This window comes from Schistocerca piceifrons, chromosome 7 (assembly GCF_021461385.2).
Source record: "Schistocerca piceifrons isolate TAMUIC-IGC-003096 chromosome 7, iqSchPice1.1, whole genome shotgun sequence".
Classification (NCBI taxonomy): Eukaryota; Metazoa; Arthropoda; class Insecta; order Orthoptera; family Acrididae; genus Schistocerca; species Schistocerca piceifrons.
In genome coordinates this window covers 11,677,096-11,697,674 of record NC_060144.1, presented here as the reverse complement: position 1 = coordinate 11,697,674, position 20,579 = coordinate 11,677,096, and the positions used below count along the sequence as shown (strand labels likewise).

At 42.6% G+C, this 20,579-nt stretch overlaps 1 protein-coding gene across 1 annotated transcript in view; it reads right to left on the bottom strand.

The window, feature by feature from the left end:
* The window catches only part of LOC124804976 (1-phosphatidylinositol 4,5-bisphosphate phosphodiesterase-like), a 543,720-nt gene that overhangs the window by 174,152 nt on the left and 348,989 nt on the right, over positions 1–20,579 (bottom strand). Inside the window, exons 14-15 of the mRNA XM_047265367.1 lie at positions 11,981–12,138; positions 6,825–7,031 (exon numbers count right to left, since the gene is read on the bottom strand). Of these exons, the coding sequence (XP_047121323.1) occupies positions 6,825–7,031; positions 11,981–12,138 (365 nt within the window). The remainder of the gene's footprint in view (positions 1–6,824; positions 7,032–11,980; positions 12,139–20,579) is intronic.

Below are 20,579 nucleotides of genomic sequence, written 5' to 3'. Positions count from 1 at the left end.
ATTTGAGGTCAACCTATGACTAATCCTAAGTTACTGAACTTACTGAAGGAAAAAAATAAATGGATTTGGGGAGACAAAGAGTCTAAGGCCTTTAATGAGATTAAAGTAGCTCTAGTAGAGGCACCCATTTTAAAACACCCACATCTATATCTACGTGATTACTCTGCTATTCACAATAAAGCAACTGGCAGAGGGTTCAATGAACCACAGATGGTCAGACCTTTTAAGTTAGTACTGACACCTCAGAGTATCAGAGTATGGAGAGGGGCCTTTTTTTTTTTTTTTTTTTTTTTTTTTTTTTTTTTTTTTTTTTTTTTTTTTTTTTTTTTTTTTTTTGAGGGAGAAAGGGAAGAACATAATATAATAGCTTTTGCGAGCCTAGCTCTAAACAAACATGAGTTGAACTACATTGCAACAGACAAAAAAATACTTGTTATAGTGTGGAGTATAAAAAAATTCCAAACTCCTATTTGGAGATCTAAAATATTGGTGTCTACTGATCACCAAGCACTAGCTTTCCTTATGAAATGTTGACTACTACACAGCAGCTTAATACATTGGATACTATTTTTGCAGGAATATCAAATTGAAATTATGTATATAATGGTTTCACAAAATGTAGTTCCTGACTCGTTATCATGCTTGTCATTGGGCATGAATGATTTGGTAAGAAGGGAAGGTCCTGGAGTTACCATCAACATTAATTTTTTTATCAATAAGTTGTACTAATAATGAAGTAAGAAACCTAGCCTTAAGAACAAAAAGATGGAAATCACTGACAATCCGTATTTTGGGGATAAGTGGAAAACTTAGACCAAGGAGAGATAATTGATACTGGTATGTTAGAATGGATTATGGTAAATCATGTTTTGTTTTGGAGAGTACAGATAATTACACTCTATTGGAGACTGTGTATACAGAAATTTGTAGAACTTGATTTAATTACATTTATTCATCAAGGCTATGGACACTTTGGGGTACGAAAATGTGTTCAACGTACGGTAAAATTTTACTATTTTAAGAATTTGAGTAAAAAAGTACTGTCTATACTATGTGCATGTAAAACCTGCCAAAAGATGAAAGACAACAATCAAGCTATACATATACATAACTTATACATAAATTATGCATGATAATACCTAAAGGCTTCCATGACCTAATGGCTCCTGATTTCTTTGGCCAATTGCCAACGAGTACAGGGGGAAACATATATTTGTACTATTGGAGTGCTGCTCTAAATATGTTAAATTCTATTCTATTGAGCATGCCAACACAGAGATGGTGATTAGATGGCTATGGGAATCTACATCTACATGGTTACTCTGCAATTCATACTTAAATGCCTGGCAGAGGGTTCATCGAACCATTTTCATACTACTTCTCTACCATTCCACTCTCAAATGATGCATGGGGAAAAAGAACACCTAAACCTTTCCATTCGAGCTCTGATTTCTCTTATTGCATTGTGATGATCATTTCTTTGATATGTAGGTGGGTGTCAACAAAATATTTTTGCATTCAGAAGAGAAAGTTGGTGACTGAAATTCTGTGAATAGATCTCGCCGCAAAGAATACTGCCTTTGTTTCAGTGACTGCCACCCAAACTCGTGTACCATATCAGTGACACTGTCACCCCTATTGCACGATAACACGAAATGAGCTGCCCTTCTTTGCACTTTTTTGATGTCCTCTGTCAATCCTACCTGGTAAGGATCCCACACCACACAGCAATATTCCAGCAGAGGACGGACAAGTGTAATGTAGGCTGTCTCTTTAGTGGGTTTGTCGCACCTTATAAATATTCTGCCAACAAAGCACAGTCTTTGTTTTGGCTTCCCCACAATATTATCAATGTGGTATTTCCAAATTATGTTGCAGGTAATTGTTATTTCTAGGTATTTAGTCGAATTGACAGCCCTTAGTTTTGTGCAATTTATCGTATACCCAAAATTAGTCAGATTTCTTTTAGTACTCATGTGGATGACCCCCGGGTTCGATTCCCGGCGGGGTCAGGGAATTTCTCTGCCTCGTGATGGCTGGGTGTTGTGTGATGTCCTTAGGTTAGTTAGGCTTAAGTAGTTCTAAGTTATAGGGGACTGATGACCATAGATGTTAAGTCCCATAGTGCTCAGAGCCATTTGTGGATGACCTCATACTTTTCTTTGTTTCGTGGAAATGCCACTTTTCGCACCATACAGAAATTCTCTCTAGATCATTTTGTAATTGGAATTGATTGTCTGATGATTTTACTAGACAGTAAATTACAGTGTCATCTGCAAACAATCTAACGGTCAGATTATCACTTAGATCATTTATATACATTAGGTACAGCAGAGGGCCTATGACACTACCTTGCGGAACGCCAGCTATCACATCTGTTCTACTCGATGGTTTACCATCTATCACTATGAACTGTGACCTCTCTGAGAGGAAATCATGAACCCAGTCACAACTGATACAATATTCCATATGCATGCAATTTGATTAATAGTCGCTTGTGAGGAAGGGTATCAAAAGCCTTCTGGAAATCTAGGAATACGGAATCGATCTGAGATCCCTTGTTGACAGCATTCATTACTTCATGGGAATAAAGAGGTAGCTGTGTTGTACAAGAATGATATTTTCTAAATCTGTGTTGGTTATGTATCAATAAGTCATTTTCTTCAAGGTGATTCATAATGTTCGAGTACAGTACATGCTCCAAAATCCTACTGCAAATTGAGGTCAGTGATATGGGTCTGTAATTCAATGGGTTACTCCTATTTCCTTTCTTGAATGTAGCTGATGTACACTTACATAATTAGCTAGGAAGGGAGGGAGACTCTCTCTTAGGAAGGCATCAAACAAATTTTTATCTGCTGTTTTAAATAGATATATTTTGCATTTATGTTTAGTGGTTTTGGTTGATATGGTTTTGAGCCTCGCTATAAGGACCTTATGTTCACTAATCACTGTGTCCATCATGACACTCTCTATTAGATCAGGATTATTTGTGGCCAAGAGGTCAAGTGTGTTTTTGCAACCATTTACAATTCGTGTGGGCTCATGAACTAATTGTTCAAAGTAATTCCCAGAGAAAGCATTTAGTACAATTTTGGAAGATGTTTTTTGTCTACCACCGGCTTTGAACATGTATTTTCGGCAACAAATTGAGGGTAGATTGAAGTCTCCACCAATTATAACTGTATGAGTGGGGTACTTATTTGTAATGAGATTCAAGTTTTCTTTGAACCGTTCAGCTATTATATCATTTGAGCCGGGGGGGGGGGGGGGGGGGGGGGGGGGGGGGTAGAAGGAAACAATTATTAATTGGGTATGGCTATTGAGTATAGCCTCTACCCATAGTAATTCACAGGAACCATCTATTTCAACTTCAGTACAAGATAAACTACTGCCAACAGACACAAACACACCACCACCTACTTCATTCAATCTATCCTTTCTGAACAAGCTTTGCACCTCTGTAAAAATTTCGGCAGAATTTATCTCCGGCTTAAGCCAGCCTTCTGTTCCTATAACAATTTCAGCTTCAGTGCTTTCTATCAGTGCTTGAAGCTCTGGCACTTTTCCAACACAGCTACGACAATTTACAACTACAATACTGCCGACTGTTGCTTGGTCGATTCTTTGCCCTGTACCCTTTGAGACTGGAGCCCTTTTTGATCTTTCCTGAGACTGTCTAACTGCTCCAAAGAAGAGCGGCGCGTTTTGTCACAGGGTTGTTTGGTAACCGTGATAGCATTACGGAGATGTTCAGCAAACTCAAGTGGCAGACTCTGCAAGAGAGGCGCTCTGCATCGCGGTGTAGCTTGCTCGCCAGGTTTCGAGAGGGTGCGTTTCTGGATGAGGTATCGAATATATTGCTTCCCCCTACTTATACCTCCCGAGGAGATCACGAATGTAAAATTAGAGAGATTAGAGCGCGCACGGAGGCTTTCAGACAGTCGTTCTTCCCGCGAACCATACGCGACTGGAACAGGAAAGGGAGGTAATGACAGTGGCACGTAAAGTGCCCTCTGCCACACACCATTGGGTGGTTTGCGGAGTATAAATGTGGATGTAGATGTAGATGTGTAGATGTAGATGTAGAACCTAAAACACCGCCCAGTCCACACCATACAGCCCTGCTACCTGTGTAGCTGCCTCCTGTGTGTAGTGGACACCTGACCTATTTAGCGGAACCCGAAACCCCACCAGCCTATGGCGCAAGTCGAGGAATCTGCAGAGTTCATGGTCACAGAACCGTCTGAGCCTCTGATTCAGACCCTCCACTCAGCTCTGTACCAAAGGTCTGCAATCAGTCCTGTTGACGATGCTGCAGATGGTGAGCTCTGCCTTCATCTCACTAGCAAGACTGGCAGTCTTCACCAACTCAGATAGCTGCCGGAATATTTCTTGGATATGCAAAAGCCATGTAGACTGTTGACAGATAACGGCCCACAGTTTACGAGTAAAGCCTTTAAAGAGTTTTAGCATGGGAAAATGTTACACACATTACTACCTCCAAATACCATCCACAAATTAATCCTTGTGAATGTATCATGAGAGAAATCAGTAGGTTATGTAGGATGTACTGTTCAGACAGACATACATCTTGGGGATAGAAAATATCAGAGTTCCAAGTAATACACAATGAACTTCCACATCCGTATACTGGTTTACCTCCCATCAAAACACTGTAAGGTAAATTCATAGGTGAGCCACTGTTGAAATTGTTTAAATGGCCAGACAATGATAATAATAACACGGATACTACATAGACAATGTTGTAAAAGAAAATTTACAATGAGCAGCAGACAAATGGATGCATAAATGTAATGAAAAAGCTATGACACCTAACTTTGATGTGGACAACTTGGTAATAATTAAGAACACCATGGCTCATTTTTGAAGAAAGAAACACACCATTTTTTCCCACAGTATAGCGGTCCTTACAAAGTTTTATATGTATTACATTTCAAAGCAGTTTTTTTGGTTGATTCAGAAAACAGCCAAGAAAAGGGATTCTATAACATTGATATGTTTAAGCAGTATAAGATGCCAAAAATTAAACATGAGAAAGAAACACAGTAACAACAATGATCATTCTTAATGGTGAAAGTGTGTAATCAAATACTGTTATTTAATAAGCTGCTAAGTATTCCTTTAGGGTAAGATCACTGACCAAAGAGGCAGGTTACTTACCATCACATGGTAAAAACAGTGATTGGGTTTGTATGTGAATTTTTTGGAGGGAGGATATTAATCATGGGTAGTGATATAACCTCTATCAAGTATTGACTGATGAACAGACTGACTACAGAAATTATATTGACCATTGATGATGACTTATGTGAATAAACTTGCCTATTCCATCGCATTTTATAGGAGTTTGTTAGGATCGGTTTTCAGGGTTTCAGCAATGGTGAAGCTGTGGCAAGTCTGATCTGTAGGGAATGCCAGATAACATCTCTCTCTGCCACCATGATGAAGTACGTTGGCAGATAGTGTCCCTGGGTTGTGGGTGGTAAGGAAATCCATCTATCGGGTACTGTCTTATTTTCTTCTTCAATCCTAAACTACCTGTCTCTCTATTTCGTTTTCTTACTTCTCCATTAGGAGTACCAAATCTATCTTTCCTCTGTCCATATGCAAAGTTCCCTATCACAGGATCTCTTCTTTTACAGTCTATATAATAGAATTTACATCCTACAACAGTAGGAATGCTCTGGTGGATGGGGGAGGAAGGACTAGGAGACAGTGTCCTACTAATAATCTTCATATAGAAATGACAAGCCAATGCTAAGAAGGAAAAGGAGTTTTGGAGGGAGGAAAATAGACAGGAGAACTCCTAGTTGAAAAGCAGAAGACAGCTGGAGTTTCATTGAGGGTGCAGCTTTACGATGAGGTGAAGTGAATGGGGAGTAGGACTGTAGTACTCAGGAAAGTAATAGAAAACGAGGGAGAGGTACTTCATATTGGGAGTTATGGGTAAGTAATCCCCAAAGAAGGGAACTCATGCCAGGTTCGGGTGGACCCAAGGAAGGGAGGACCCCAAACACTATATGGGTTATTAATACTCAAAGAAGGGAACTTATGCCAGGTTCTGATGGACCCGTGGAAGGGAGGACCCCTACCCCTTTAGAGGAAAGGAGAAGTACATCATGCTCACTGGGCCTATGAAATAAGGGGAAAAGAGTAGTGAATCCCCAGAAAGATAGCCTACAAGGAGGAGGAATGCTTAAAGGTAAAATTCATGAAGAAAGGAATAAGGACCCTGCTTAAGGGAGCATCTCCTCCAAACCGGATAATAAATTGAGAAAGTAAAAATTAGCTAACCTGTAGTTCACCATGAGTATTTGAGTCTCTGCATAATCTGAAGTTTTACCTTAAAATTGTATGAAACAATTGCTTTCTCCAAAGGCAAGAATACAAAATTAATGGACTTAATGTTTAAAGAGATGAGTGGTGTACAAATAAGAAACGATTGTTTTGCTTTTCGCAGCATAAAGTTAACTTTTAAGTGTGGAGTCCCTGATATGTTTCTCTTAAGTAATTCCATTAGTTATTACATTTTTGTGGTATTGTATCTTCACTCATTAGGGCAACCAAAAATGTAAGAAAACTATAAACACCAAAAAGTCAGAAACAAATGAGGTATGTGCAACAGGCCCCTATCTGTATATCCAGTCCTACTCCAAATGCAAATGGAATGTGATGAAGCCCTAACAAGTGCTACAATCAGAAATACTCCATGTCATGCACTTCACAGTGATTTGCAGAGAGCAGATGTAGATGTCGACAGACCAAATAGCAAATAGAAACTGCTGCTTGTACATGCTTACTTTCACAAGGCACTGCGCGGCAATCACACCATCGACGGGAGATTCAGCAAATGGATCAAAGCTCCGGTCAGCTCTCCGCATAAAATCTGGCTTCAGTAGGTAGCCACAACGTGCATTGTATTCAAACTTTGACTCATTCAGCTGCATGGGTGTGTCAGGGGTCTGGAAGTTCAGTGACACCAACTGGCAGCCCGCATTCCAAAATTCCTGAAAGCATTAAATTGCAGGTATAATGAAAATGGACATCACATTGATTGACTGTTCTGTTGGTTCTTGCTAGAATATTTTATTCACTATGGATGAAAGACACGCAACACTGGTCCAATATTACACATGTGCTGTGTGTGTTCAGCCGGCCGTGGTGGCCGAGCGATTCTAGGTGCTACAGTCTGGAACCGCGTGACCACTACAGTCGCAGGTTCGAATCCTGCCACGGGCATGGATGTGTGTGATGTCCTTAGGTTAGTTAGGTTTAAGTAGTTCTAAGTTCTAGGGGACTGATGACCTTAGAAGTTAAGTCCCATAGTGCTCAGAGCCATTTGAACCATTTTGAATTTTTGTGTGTGTTCCATTCTTAATGAAAATGGACATTGTGATGGATTTATTTTGGCTTAAGAGATTTATTTTGAGTTGGTTCTTTTATTATTTATTGACAGAAATTTTGTATTGTTGCTATATACTGGGTGTCTCTTCCAAGAGTCATCAGCTGCATTTTCTGTGATGTTTCTGGGGATATTTGCAATTTCATTTTTAGAAGTGTACCTCAAGTCAGTCCAAACAAATGCTGCTCACCACGTCTTTCATGTGATGCCCAGTGATGACAGAAAGTGTTGGTTTGTTTCCTGTTACAAACAAAATTATTTATATAGCAAAATTTTCCATGCCCATGCGATACAGCAGGCCCAAATCAGTCTACTATGGTGTTCATTTTATTGATATGTATTAACAGGGGATGGCAAAACAGAAAGAATAACCAGTACTGCAGTAGAAATAGCACCGCCCTGGCATGCACTGACTGCTACTGCCAAGCAGCAGTGCTGCTCAGTTGCTGCAGGAAGACTTGTTATTATTTGTGTTTAACTGTCCCTGTTAATACATAGTCATGAAACGGATATCACCTGAGACTTTTTTCGCCCACTCTATTGAATGAGAACTAAGATCCTCCTTCAAAAAGAATTTTTTTTTAAATGGGAAACTAACTGATGCTTTCTACTGACTCTGGACGTTGCCTGAAAGAACTGATGTGCAGTATCCATTTGGTGTGACTCCAGCTACACTCCGAAAAACCAAAATTGCAAATATCTGCTGAAATGCCAGAGAAAACAGGCCAAACTAGTCTTACGAGAGACACACAGTATATGACATTTCTGATTCTCTGACACTTTTTGCTTCCATCCAGTATGATAAATCATTCAAATGAAGTATTAATAATTTAATTTACAATGCATATCAGTTTAAAGTTTTTTACAATTTTATATGTTCCCTGCTGAATAATTATCATATCCAACAGAATTATGTGGCGGTTATACCACAATAAGCTAATAATTGTCATTTTTCATGACATAGTTTGATCAATAACTTGTATTTAAAGCTTTGTATTATTTGAAAATGATGTCTCCATTGCACAAGCTATGCAAAATTTTGGAACAGCACATAATTTTTAAAATTGTAAAGTGTAACACTATTACCATAATTTTTATTTGCAGCAGATGAGTGAGTATCAATAATGTAATGTAATTAAAATAATTTTTTTAATAAATTACTCAGGAGAATGTTGACATTAGCACCATGGAAATCAAAATTACTACTTACATGTGAAATGTTATTTATATTAAAATTACCTCATAGTAACAAGATAAATAATAATTTACCTGGACCAAATGAAGGTAATAATTATGAACGGAAGGAATTTATGTAAAATAAATAGAGTGTTGTATAACACTAAAATACCCAACGGCATCAATCATGAACTTTTGGAGAACGTAATTTTTTTTTTTTTTTTTTTCATGGCAGGTTCACTCTGGATTCAGTGTATACAAGAAACATAAGTAATGTATGGTGTATAGGGAGTACAACTTTGCAAAATAGACACAATGATGAAAGTTGTGAAAATTGTTTCAAGAACCATACGATTCATAGAAATTAGGAAAACTTGAAACATCTCATTTGTATCAAGACATTATAACATAAAAATGGAATGAGCATTTTGCAGCCAGGAATCATTCCCTAGAACATGGGAATAGCCATAACATGAGTGTAAAAGAAAGAACCAGATTTCACAGATAACCAGACTTGTCATTTACCTTGATTAAAGACTTACTAGCTGGTCTAAGTATTCCTCACTTGTTTCAAGCAAAATATTGACTGCATATGTTTATATTATGATCTTGTTAAATATTGTTATATAGCAATTTTCATTTTCACAAGTACTGACAGTGGTGGAGGAGTGTCATGGCAGTTATCAGAATAATTCTTGTAAGAGATATGGTTATATTTGTGACGACTATCGACCAAGTCGCATGTAATATCTTTGTTTTGCCAAGCTCTTTGCAGCAGCCCGTGGCCGCGCACGAAAGTTTATACACATGGAGAGTGACCAAGAATGTATTTAACTGTATATGTGTGTTTCTGAGTAATAAAATAGTGTTTTTACATGTGGTATAGTGTGCATCATGGGATCCTGCAGTCCTACAACACTAAACCCATACTGGTGACCCCGAAGTTTGTTTGTGAGTGCTACAATGAACTTTTGTACCATCGAGCAATACACAATGGATTGCTTGCCGCCCACCACACTGCACATGTGCCAACTAAGTTTCCCAATGGATGCTTCGGCAGGGTTTTCCAATTATCCACTGTTTGTTGGTAATAGTTCGATGCAGTTTCCAAACACACCTACCAGCAGTATGCAACAGGACAATTCTCCTGCATTCCCACCGCCATGTGTGCTGGCATCAGGTGCGAACAACCACTTTCCATTATCGTACGCGAGTCAGCAGTCGTGTGGCAGTGTTCCGTGCCAACAGAACGTTTTTTGTGCACTAAACTTTGAATACGAACGTTTTATGTCGAGTACGAACTTTCATGAACTTTCCACGTGTTCTGAGTGTTCAACAATGGCCGACAACCCCAGTTACTATGTTTGCGGGTTTCCCAAGTGCCAGTGTGAACTTTCCACCCGAATCAGTGGTGGAACAAATCGAGCCAGACGCCAAAGACGGGAAATTTCATGTTTATCCTGGAACCCCACAGTTGCTCAAACTTCCTCCAGAAGTTCAAATTCAACTTCTCCATGTGACTTCAGCCCCACTAGATGCCAAACTGAAGATCGCAGACCAGGTATACAACATTCTGCCCGGCCAGCATACACCAGCCTGAGAGTTTGGCACACCTGCACTGCAGCTTCCACCGTGCGGTACAGAGTGCACACGACTCGCTCCGCACATGCGCGTGGACCCAACACCGCCTGGCAGCCTCCGCTGTAACTCCTCTCACACCAGTACTAGTGCAATGCCGCCACCGGAGGAACCTGCTAACAAGACTCCCTTCCTCCACCACCACTTCGACCTGAGCCAGTACGACAAACAATGCCACACGCCATCCCAGTTGGTGTTATTTCCATTCCCGCTTTGGCAACGTGGCTAAGAAGTGTCATTCTCCATGCGTGATCACAAACTAATAATGTGAACCAATTCAGGCAGTACAGGCTGTGTTTCACTGCACAGATGCCTGTAACGTAATACTCCTTCACCTCATGCACCAAGACACTTGTGTGTGAAAGATGCAGTGTCTCCCCTTTCATTTCTAGTCAACACGGGGGCTGAGGTTAGTGTGATATCTTTGTCCGCAGGTATTAAATTTGAGCGTCAGCCTTGCCCCTGCTTCGAGCTGCTAATAAGTCCCTGATTCCATGACATGGAATAACTAATTTAAGCCTTAAACTGCAGGACATTAACACCCCCTTACAGTGGACGTTCATTATCGCAGAGGTGGACGAACCCGTGTTCAGGAAAGATTTTCTCTTAGCTCATGCACTGTCACCCAATCTACAATGAGGTACACTAACCATCAACTCAATAGATCGTACCACCGGTTCAGGTATCTCTTCCCTCTCATCTGAGAGCGCCACTCTATTGTGTGAGCTAACTGAAACCGCTGTTGCAGTGCTCTCTATTAGATCACACAATGACGAACTTCGAGACAGCAATGAAGCCCTCGGCCTACGCATCGCCACCGTGCAAACCAAGCTCACGGATGCTCGTAAGCAGGTCACTCAGCTGTCACATACGGCCACACCTCCAACCCCTGCACCACTTCCTCACACCTGCCACCAACGCCACGTGACGTTTCTACTGCCGGACAGAAGCTGTGCCTGCGTCACTACCAAGTACCCCACCAAGCTCTACGACAAGGACTACCAGTGGATCAACGCCACAGCTGCTGACCCACTGACCTCGGACACACAAGTGTGTGCATTGCAGATTAGTCATACTGCATCAGGTGCGGGTCAATCATCCCCATCGGTGTTAAGGATCAACGACGGTACTGTCCACAGAATCAATACCACAGAAGGCCCACCGCTATGTGCAAAGGCTAGGCGTTTGAATCCGGAAAAACTTAAACATGCCAAAGCTATTCCATAAAAGATTACCTACGCCTAAGAAGAAGAGGAATATACAAGTTCCTGTGTCAGTGTCGGACATCATTTATAGGCCACATGTGTCACCCTGTTAAAGACAGATGTGACTAACAGGCCCCATTGCCAATCAAGACCTTTTATTGAAAGCTTTTATTATTACTACATGAACTACAAAATTCTTAGCTGTTGTCAATGAATGTTATGTTCTCACCGCATTCAGTAACAGATTGAGTGTTGTCAACATAATATCATGTAGCACACATCAGTAAGAAGAAAAATGAATGTGAATATGTCATCTCGTGCTGAATATTTAAACTAAAAGCTGTCAATTATGAAATAAACAATGTAGAAGTTAATGTTCCACAACAGCAGAGTTTCATGGGGTATGTAACATGTATGCAAAAAGATATAAACAGCATAGAGGATAAGAATGCAAAGTACAGATTTTACCACAGAGATATGATTTACAATATAACAGCTCACCCAGTTCAGTGAGCATAAGGCTACAGTACTGTACCTGTGGCATGTAGTTCGATGAATTGACACGGAATCCCTTAGGATAGATGCGGCTCAGCTGCCGTTTGTTATAATCAACAAACTCGATAGCGTGAGATTCCACATACTGAAGGCCATCCTTTTCATCAAAAGATGACATATGGTAGTGTAGATTGTTCTCTGGAAATGTAATGTCAATCCCAATCTTAGTATTATTTAAGCAGAACATGCACAATCATTATGGTAAAAGTAAACATAAACATGTGTCACCCAAAAGCTCAAACCTATTTCTTCATACACTGATGAGCCCAAACATTATGACCACCTGCTCAATACCATATTGCTTCACCTTTGAAATACACAGCGATTCTATGTGGCATGGATTTAACAAGTCCTCAGTAGGTTTCTATAGGTAAGTGGGACAGATTTCTCTACACAGGTCACAATTCCGATAAATATAGGCCACTGGTTTTTGGGTGCAGAGATGGCATCCGTTAACACTACAGATGTGTTTCATGAGGTTATGGTCAAGCAAATTTGGCGATGAAGACAAAAATGTGAACTACCTATAGAGTGCCTCAAACCACTGTAAGATGATTCTGGCCTTGTGAAACGAACAGTTATTCTGCTGAAAGAACTTATTGCCATTGGTGAATACATCACGCATGAAAAGATGTAGGTGGTCTGCAATTATGTACATGTAGCGCACAGCTATCACAGTGCCTTCCATTACTACCACAGGTCGGCCCCCTGCAAGCCTAGATGAATGTACCCCATAGTATAGTATGTAGTGCTCCCACAAGCTTGCATCTGTGGTGCAGTACAAGTTACAAGCAATGGTTCACCTGGATTAGAGCATATTCGGACAACATGATTGACCCAATCAGGCTACTTGTTTCACCTGATCCACAGTCCAACCTCAGTGATTGTGAGTTCACTGCAATCTTAACTGACATTTCACTGGGTCAACAAGCGAATACATAGGGGTTGTTTGCTGCAGATCCCCATGTTCAGCAATTAGAGTTGAGCAGTGTGTTCCAAATGATATGTATCCGCATCAGTGCTGCAATCTGCCATCAGATCTGCTGCCAATCACCACTGATTCTGTTTTATAGAGCGGGTAAACTGTCAACCTCCATGTTCTGTGCTGAGGTGCGATTGTCTAACACCTTGTCACCTACTCATGGCTTCACTGTCCTTCAATCACTTCCCATAGATGCTCACAACAGTAGTACACGAGCAGCCAACCATCTTCACTATTTCTGAGAGGTTTTGTCTCTGGGTGATCTATTCTTTGTCAAACCTGCATGTCAGTGAATTCTCAGATTTTCAGCTAATATTGCTAGAATCACTCCCCACTGGTATCTCTTCTTCTCATATACTTCCCTCGTTTTGTGTCACATTCCTGCAATACCAGCAGGAGGCATTCGATCTCATAGTGGGAAGTGTTCACTATGTTTTGGCTGATCAGTGTTTCTCTCCTTACAGTATCAGTATACATACGCGAGCATGTGAGCACTTGTGTGTGTATATGATGAAGATACCATTTACACGTCACACTGCTTTTTTTTTAACTTGTTAAGTGAAAAATTAAAAATGTCTGAATTGGGAAAGCTACCAAAGTTTCTGGGTATAAAATGTTACTACTGATGCTATTTCTCTGTCTGTTGAAAAATAATGTGTTATGTGGCCATCTTTGAAATGTTTCCATCTCTGGCTCTATCCCCAAAAGGTAGCAACAGGAGATAAAAGCAGCCCAGCCCATTACAAAAAAGCTACCTATAAGTGCTGAGTTTGGTTATCAATAAGGTTCTGGCTTCAGGCCTAACAGCACAAACGTACTGAGAAAAAGTATTAAATAGTCAAGCCATAGGCAAATGCATGCTCCTCTTCGCATACTTGCATTGTGTGTCTTGTCAGGTGGCACAAACATGAACACCAGAAAGATAATCTACCACTGTTACTTTGAGTTGGTTTTTCATTGTGGCATAATTTTCTGCGGAAATTCAATAAATGTTGCAAGCATTTTCTGCAGGTACCTTCCAACAGCAGCTCTGTTTCATACATACAACAAAAACAGACTTATTTTTTTGAATGTATGAAACAGGGCAGTATTAATAATCTTTTATTAAAACCATTTTCAGTATTGTACCATATGCTTGGCATGAAAAGATTAATACTCATATGTAATATCAATTACTGACATGGAAAACCATATAATACATCTTCAGAGTTAGACACATACAGAAAGGCAATAAGTGTATTAACACAGAAGAGCATATAACTGCTCAAAAGCCACAGAAGCAAATGTAAAGGATCAAAGCTTGAATTAGGCAGTGGTATAGCAATGTAACCAAGGGCCCCAGGGCATAAATGAAATTGGGGCCCTATTTAAGCTAAACTAAATACTTTAAAGATGCAAAACTTCATTATCAGCTCCTTACCGCCCACTGCATGGCATAATGTAAACCTACATACTACAAAGTAAATTGTTATAATTATTATATTTAATCATACTGCTAATAGCATTATACAAGTGAAAGTTAGTTTGTTTAGTACACTTTCAGGCAAAAACTACTGGCTGTATTTGTATGAAATTTTGCATGTGGATGCAGTTCAACCTGTGTAGGACGTTGGGTACTTTCGTACTGATGAAAGGATCCCTTGGGATAATTTTCAATGTGGGTCCATTCCAGGAGACTGAAGTCACAGGCAGAAGCTAGTATAAAATAAACAATGAAGAAGTCTCACTCAGCCATGAAAACTGGCCCCTTGCCGTAAAGCACGCTGTGAACGGTCAGGTCAGGATTTGCGCACCTGGCAAAGGTGCAGAGGTACAGGGCTGTTGTCAGTGCCAGAAACACACTGGCGCTAAATGAGTGTGCTGTGAGCTCAGTGCGCAATAACAATCACTCCTATTTTGTTTAGAGCTATGATTTATGATAGGTAACTGTCGGTAAGCACAGCGGCAGCAGATATGCTTTTGTGGGGGTAGTAGATTGCAGTTGTAGTAGATTATTGTTAACAGTATAGGAAGACAATAAATTGAAGTAGACAGTTTTATATTAACATTCTTTTACTATCTTTTTCTGGCTTTAGTTTTTGCAAAATCATCAGTGGGTACCATCCTAAGGGCCCAGGTTCAATCCCGGCTGGGTCAGAGATTTCTTCCACTCAGGGACTGGGTGTTGTGTTGTCCTAATCATCACCATTTCATCCCCACTGACTTGCAAGTCACCGAAGTGGTGTCAAATCGAAAGACTTGCATCTGGCAAACAGTCTGCCTGACAGGACGCCCTAGTCACATGACATTTTTTATTAAATCTAGATTTGATGTGGCCTGCTATGAGTGCCAAATGTCAGAGTTGGGCCTGATGCAAATTATTCCTTTTAGCATTTTTTCCAACACCATGGATTCTTGCTCCTTCCGTCTGTGTCAACACACTAAAGTTTCCTTACCCTTGCCAGAATCCAGTCCCACCATCGAATTACCCATCTCCAGCTGCCACCATTCCTTCCACAATGAGCTCCAACTGTTCAGATTCCACCAATTCTTAGCCCTCACCAACGTACTCCTGCAAAAACAACCAACCTAGCTCAAACCCCCTTGCAATACCTTCTCTCCATCTGTAAAATTCTTTTCTATGCAATCACGAATTACTGGATCCCATAATACACACTGAAACTCTTGCCCTACAGGAACTAGAGCAACATGCACGTCACCTCAAAAAACCTTCCACCCTGCTCACTTCCTACTACCATCTTGGAGCACCACTGTCTACCACCTCTACAACAACCTCCAAATCTCCCTCATGTCCCTTCACAGCTGACAAACCCTGTCTACCAGACCTACTACGTTTACCCCACCCTCCAAAACTCCTTCCCACCACCACAGAATCGAGAACCTAAATAGACCCGAAACATAGTCTTGAAATTTTCCTCCAAAAGCCTTAGCCCTGCTGAAATATCAGTCCCTTCCAAAGGCCTCGCCTTTTGCCCTACTCCCGAATTCAGTTATGCAGGACTTTTTAAAGAACTTTTCCCCTTCTTCTGGTCCCTACAGTGGCAACACTTTTTCACCGCCAACCCTACAATCAAACTTAACCCAAGAGAAATGTTGAACCCTGCCAGACTAAGTTCACTCCTCAATCCCAAAATCACACCCTGTTAACTTTTCAGAATTTCTTAATCTCAAACCTTGCCACACCTTCATACCCCAAATCCCTCATCATGCAAACTAACCTTAAATCTGCAGAAAGAACTGCACTCCACCATTTGAAAACTGATCCTGACCTTATGATCCTACCCAAGGACACAGGCTCCACCACTGTTATTTTGAACCGCAAGGATTACCTGACAGAAGGACTCTGCGAGCTGCAGATACATCTATCTACAAACCTTGGCACAGCGACCCCAGTCCATAAATCCAGCAGGACCTTCAGTCTCTACTCAAATCCTTAGGTCCATCATAGAGCCTCTTCACAGAGTCTATCTCTTCCCTCAGCACTACCACTCCCGGCACTCCTACCTTCTACATGCTTCCTAATGTCTATAAACCCAAACACCCCACTGTGGCATATCCTGTGCTCCCACAGAGGGAATTTCTGCTCTCGGAGACCAGCACCTTCAGCCTATTACCTGGAACGTACCCTCCTGCATAAAAGATACCAACCTTTTCCTCCATCGACTCTCCACATTTCCTGTCCCTTTACCACACACTGCCCTGCTCGTCACTATTGACGCCACCTCCGTTTACACTAACATCCCTAATGCCCATGCCCTTACTGCTATTGAACACTATCTTTCCCAACACTCAACAGATTCCATACCAACAACCTCCTTCCTGGTTGCCATGACCAACTATACCCTCACCCACAATTACTTCTCCTTTGAAGTCATTACCTACAAACAAATCCAGGGTATGGCTATGGGCACCTGCATGGCACCATCCTATGCCAACCTACAGATGGGCCATCTAGAGGTACCCTTCCTAAACACGCAGAATCCTAAACCCATCACTTGGTTTAGATTCACTGATGTCATCTTTGCAATCTGGATCGAGGGTGAGGACACCCTATCCACATTCCTCCAGAACCACAATTGCTTCTCACTTATTCGCTTCATCTGGTCCTATGCAGCCCAACAAGCCACCCCAAAGATGGCTACATCAGTACCTCTGTCCATATCAAACCTATTAACCACAAGCAATACCTCCATTTCAACAGCTGCCATCCGTTCCATACCAAGAAGTCCCTTCCATATAGCCTAGCCACACATTGTCGTTGCATCTACAATAACGAGCAATCTCTCTCAAAATCTCACCGTCCAGCCACAGGGGAACATTCCCCTCATAACTCAGTACCACCCAGAATTGCAGCAATTGAATTAAATTTTCTGCCAGGGTTTTGACTACCTCTCATTGTTCCCTGAAACGAGAAATGTGCTGCCCACTACCCTTCCCACCCCTCCCACAGTGGTATTTTGCTGTTCACCAAACCTACATGTATACTTGTCCATCCCTACACAACCCCTTCTCCCTATCCTTTACCTCATGGCTCATATCCCTGTCACAGAATTAGATGCAATACCTGTCCCATACATTCTTCGACTACTGCCTGCTCCAGTCCAGTCACAAACATCACCTATCCCATCAAAGGCAGGGCTACTAGTTGTGAAACCATTCATATGATCTACAAGCTAAGCTGCAACCACTGTGCTGCATTCTATGTAGGAATGATAACCAACAAGCTGTCTGTCCATGTGAATACCACCGACAAACTGTGGCCAAGAAACAACTGGACCACCCTGTAGCTCAACACACAGCTCAACATGACATTTTTCATTTCAATGACTGCTTCACAGCCTGTGCCATATGGATCCTACCCACCAACACCAGCTTTTCTGAATTGTGCCACTGGAAGCTCTCCCTGCAATATATCCTACATTCCCATAAGCCTCCTGGCCTCAACTTTTGTTCATCATTGTCCTCACCCATCAGCCCTTTCCCTGTTCCCACTCCAGCACCACACAGCCCTTTATTCCACCAACACATTTTTTACTTCTCTCCTTTTCCCCACCCCCTCCACCTCTCCCCGACTCCCCATCTAAGCTCCTGACTGCACTGTTACATACAAACCCTGTATCAGGCACCTGGCCTGAGAGACCTCATTCACTTTGTGTTCCTTGCGGGAGAGTCAACAATCGTGAAACAAAATGGCAGCATTTCATCACATCAGCAGGTCAGGTGGAAAGCAGGACTTCGGCGCTTTGCTCGAATTGGGTAGTTAGCATCAGCAGAAGCTTAGTAAAACAGTACGGCTGAGAAGTCTGGTACCATGCACTGCGGAATTTGAATCTGCACCAGACGTCATGGACGTCGAAGACCCATTGAGGTCTCTGCACCATTGCGCCGTAAGCTGTGGTGGCATGTGCCTCCTAGTCCGCTTTGAGTGTGAGGGCACCACCATGGAACACATGGTCCCAGCGGCCAATATCGGCGCCCCTGGTAGCATACTTAAGAGCCTGCCTCGCGCTCAGCCAGCAGTCTAACATCACGTGCATCTCAGAACATACCGCCTCAGACAGCATATTGACTTTCATGTTTCTATTCCAGTGGACATGGTTGTCTTGTTTGGTTTGTTACTCTGTTGTCTGTTCTTGTTGTGTTGCAACGTCCTCCGTTGGTCGTGTACATACTCACCCGATGTGTTGTTGCTCACGGGCTGCTCCACGGGTCCCACCACGTTTCCGTCGCTACTACCCAGCAACCATTCCGGTCGCTGTTACAACATTTTGGCGACGAGGTAAACAGCGGTCGTTTTTGGTATGGAGGCGAAGTTGGTCTGTCTGCGGGAGCAACAGTAGCAGCTCATGCAGCAGCAGCAGCAGCTCCAGTTAGACATATTACAAAAGTCGCTGCAGTTGCTAACGGACAAAGTCGATGCCCAGGACGCGTTACCGCAACAGCTTCTGAGTCCTCAGGTGTCTGATGCTTTCCCGGGTCTGCCATCGTTCCCACCTTAATGATGCAAAAGAGGACTGGGAAACCTACTTACATTGGCTGAAACAGCATTTCACCACTTTTCAAGTCCCGTCGACTCCTTGCAGTGGTCGTTGTTTTTGTCTTGGGCCTCTCCGGACACGTTCTTTTCTTTCTTCTCCGCAAGTTGGCACTGTTGTCTGATCCTGTGGCGCTCTCTTTCCAGGAGATCTGCCTTTTGCTGACAAACTATTATTCCCAACGCTACCATGTGGCCGCCTCTCGGCTGGAGTTCCACCAGTACCATAAACAGCCTGGTCAATCGTATCATTCCTGGGTCACGGACTTGCAGGGTCTCAGCTGTCGATGCGATTTTACGTGCACCAATCAGCAGTGTCAGGCTTCGTATGTGGACTCCCTGATCCGGGTGGTTCAGCTGGCTCCCGATCCTGAAGTACATACTGCGGCATTGAAACTAGACAACTCCTCCTTGGAAGAGATTCTCTGCATTGCCCACTCCTTTTAAATTGCTCCAGTGGCTAACGAGCATCTTATGGCGCAACCGCAGGTGGTGGCGATCGCAGTGCCACAATGGGTTTTGCCCTTGCAACGTCGATGTGGCCTGGCCAACAGAGGCTGGCGTCGTCGGGACTCTTCGTTGTCCGATGTATCTATGGCATCGGCACCTTCGGTCATCCCTCGTTGCCCACAGTGCTTTACTGCACATTTGCAGGCTGATTGTCCCCACTGCTGGAAAGCATGCACGCTGTGTCACAAGGAGGGCCACATCCGATTGGTTTGTCGTAGTCGCTCGACTCGATCCAGTCCTGCCCCTCCTGGGCCTCATGATACTGTCCATGCTCTGCAGTTGGTCGTCCCACAGGATGACCTATCAGTGCGGAAGCTTTTCCTCACACTCTGCATTTTCACAGAGGATTTCAGTTTTCAGGTCGACACTGGGGCCACCGTCTCCCTGATTATACGCGGCTGGGCTCTCCTGTGTTGTCACCTCCCTCTCGCCATTTGGTCGCCTACGGAGACGGTTCCATTCCCCTTCGTGGGCAGTTCGTCATCCAGGCAATGTACAAGCAGGTTCCATGGCTCCTTACCCTCTTTGTCATCGACCATCCGTCGGCTTCAAACATTTTTGGTCTGAATGCGTTTCAACTGTTTGGCTTTTCAATTTCCGACAAAGTTAAGGTCGTTTCCATGGCTGTTCCCTTTCAGGACATAGATGATCTGCACCCCGCTTTTGCGTCATTGTTTGCACCGGATCTCGGATGTGCTGCCGAGCGGTTCTAGGCGCTACAGTCTGGAACTGCGCGACCGCTACAGTCGCAGGTTTGAATCCTACCTCGGGCATGGATGTGTGTGGTGTTCTTAGGTTAGTTAGGTTTAAGTAGTTCTAATTTCTAGGGGACCAATGACCAAAGTAGTTAAGTCCCATAGTGCTCAGAGCCATATTTTCGGATGTGCTTCTGGCTTTCAAGCGCACATCACCCTATGGCCGGATGCACACCCTCGCTTTTTCCGAGCCCGGCCCCTTCCAGTGGCCTTACGGCTAGCGGTCAAGCAGGAACTTGATTGGCTCCAGGCCGCTGGCGTGCTGGAACCTGTAACTTATAGTGCATGGGCGACATGA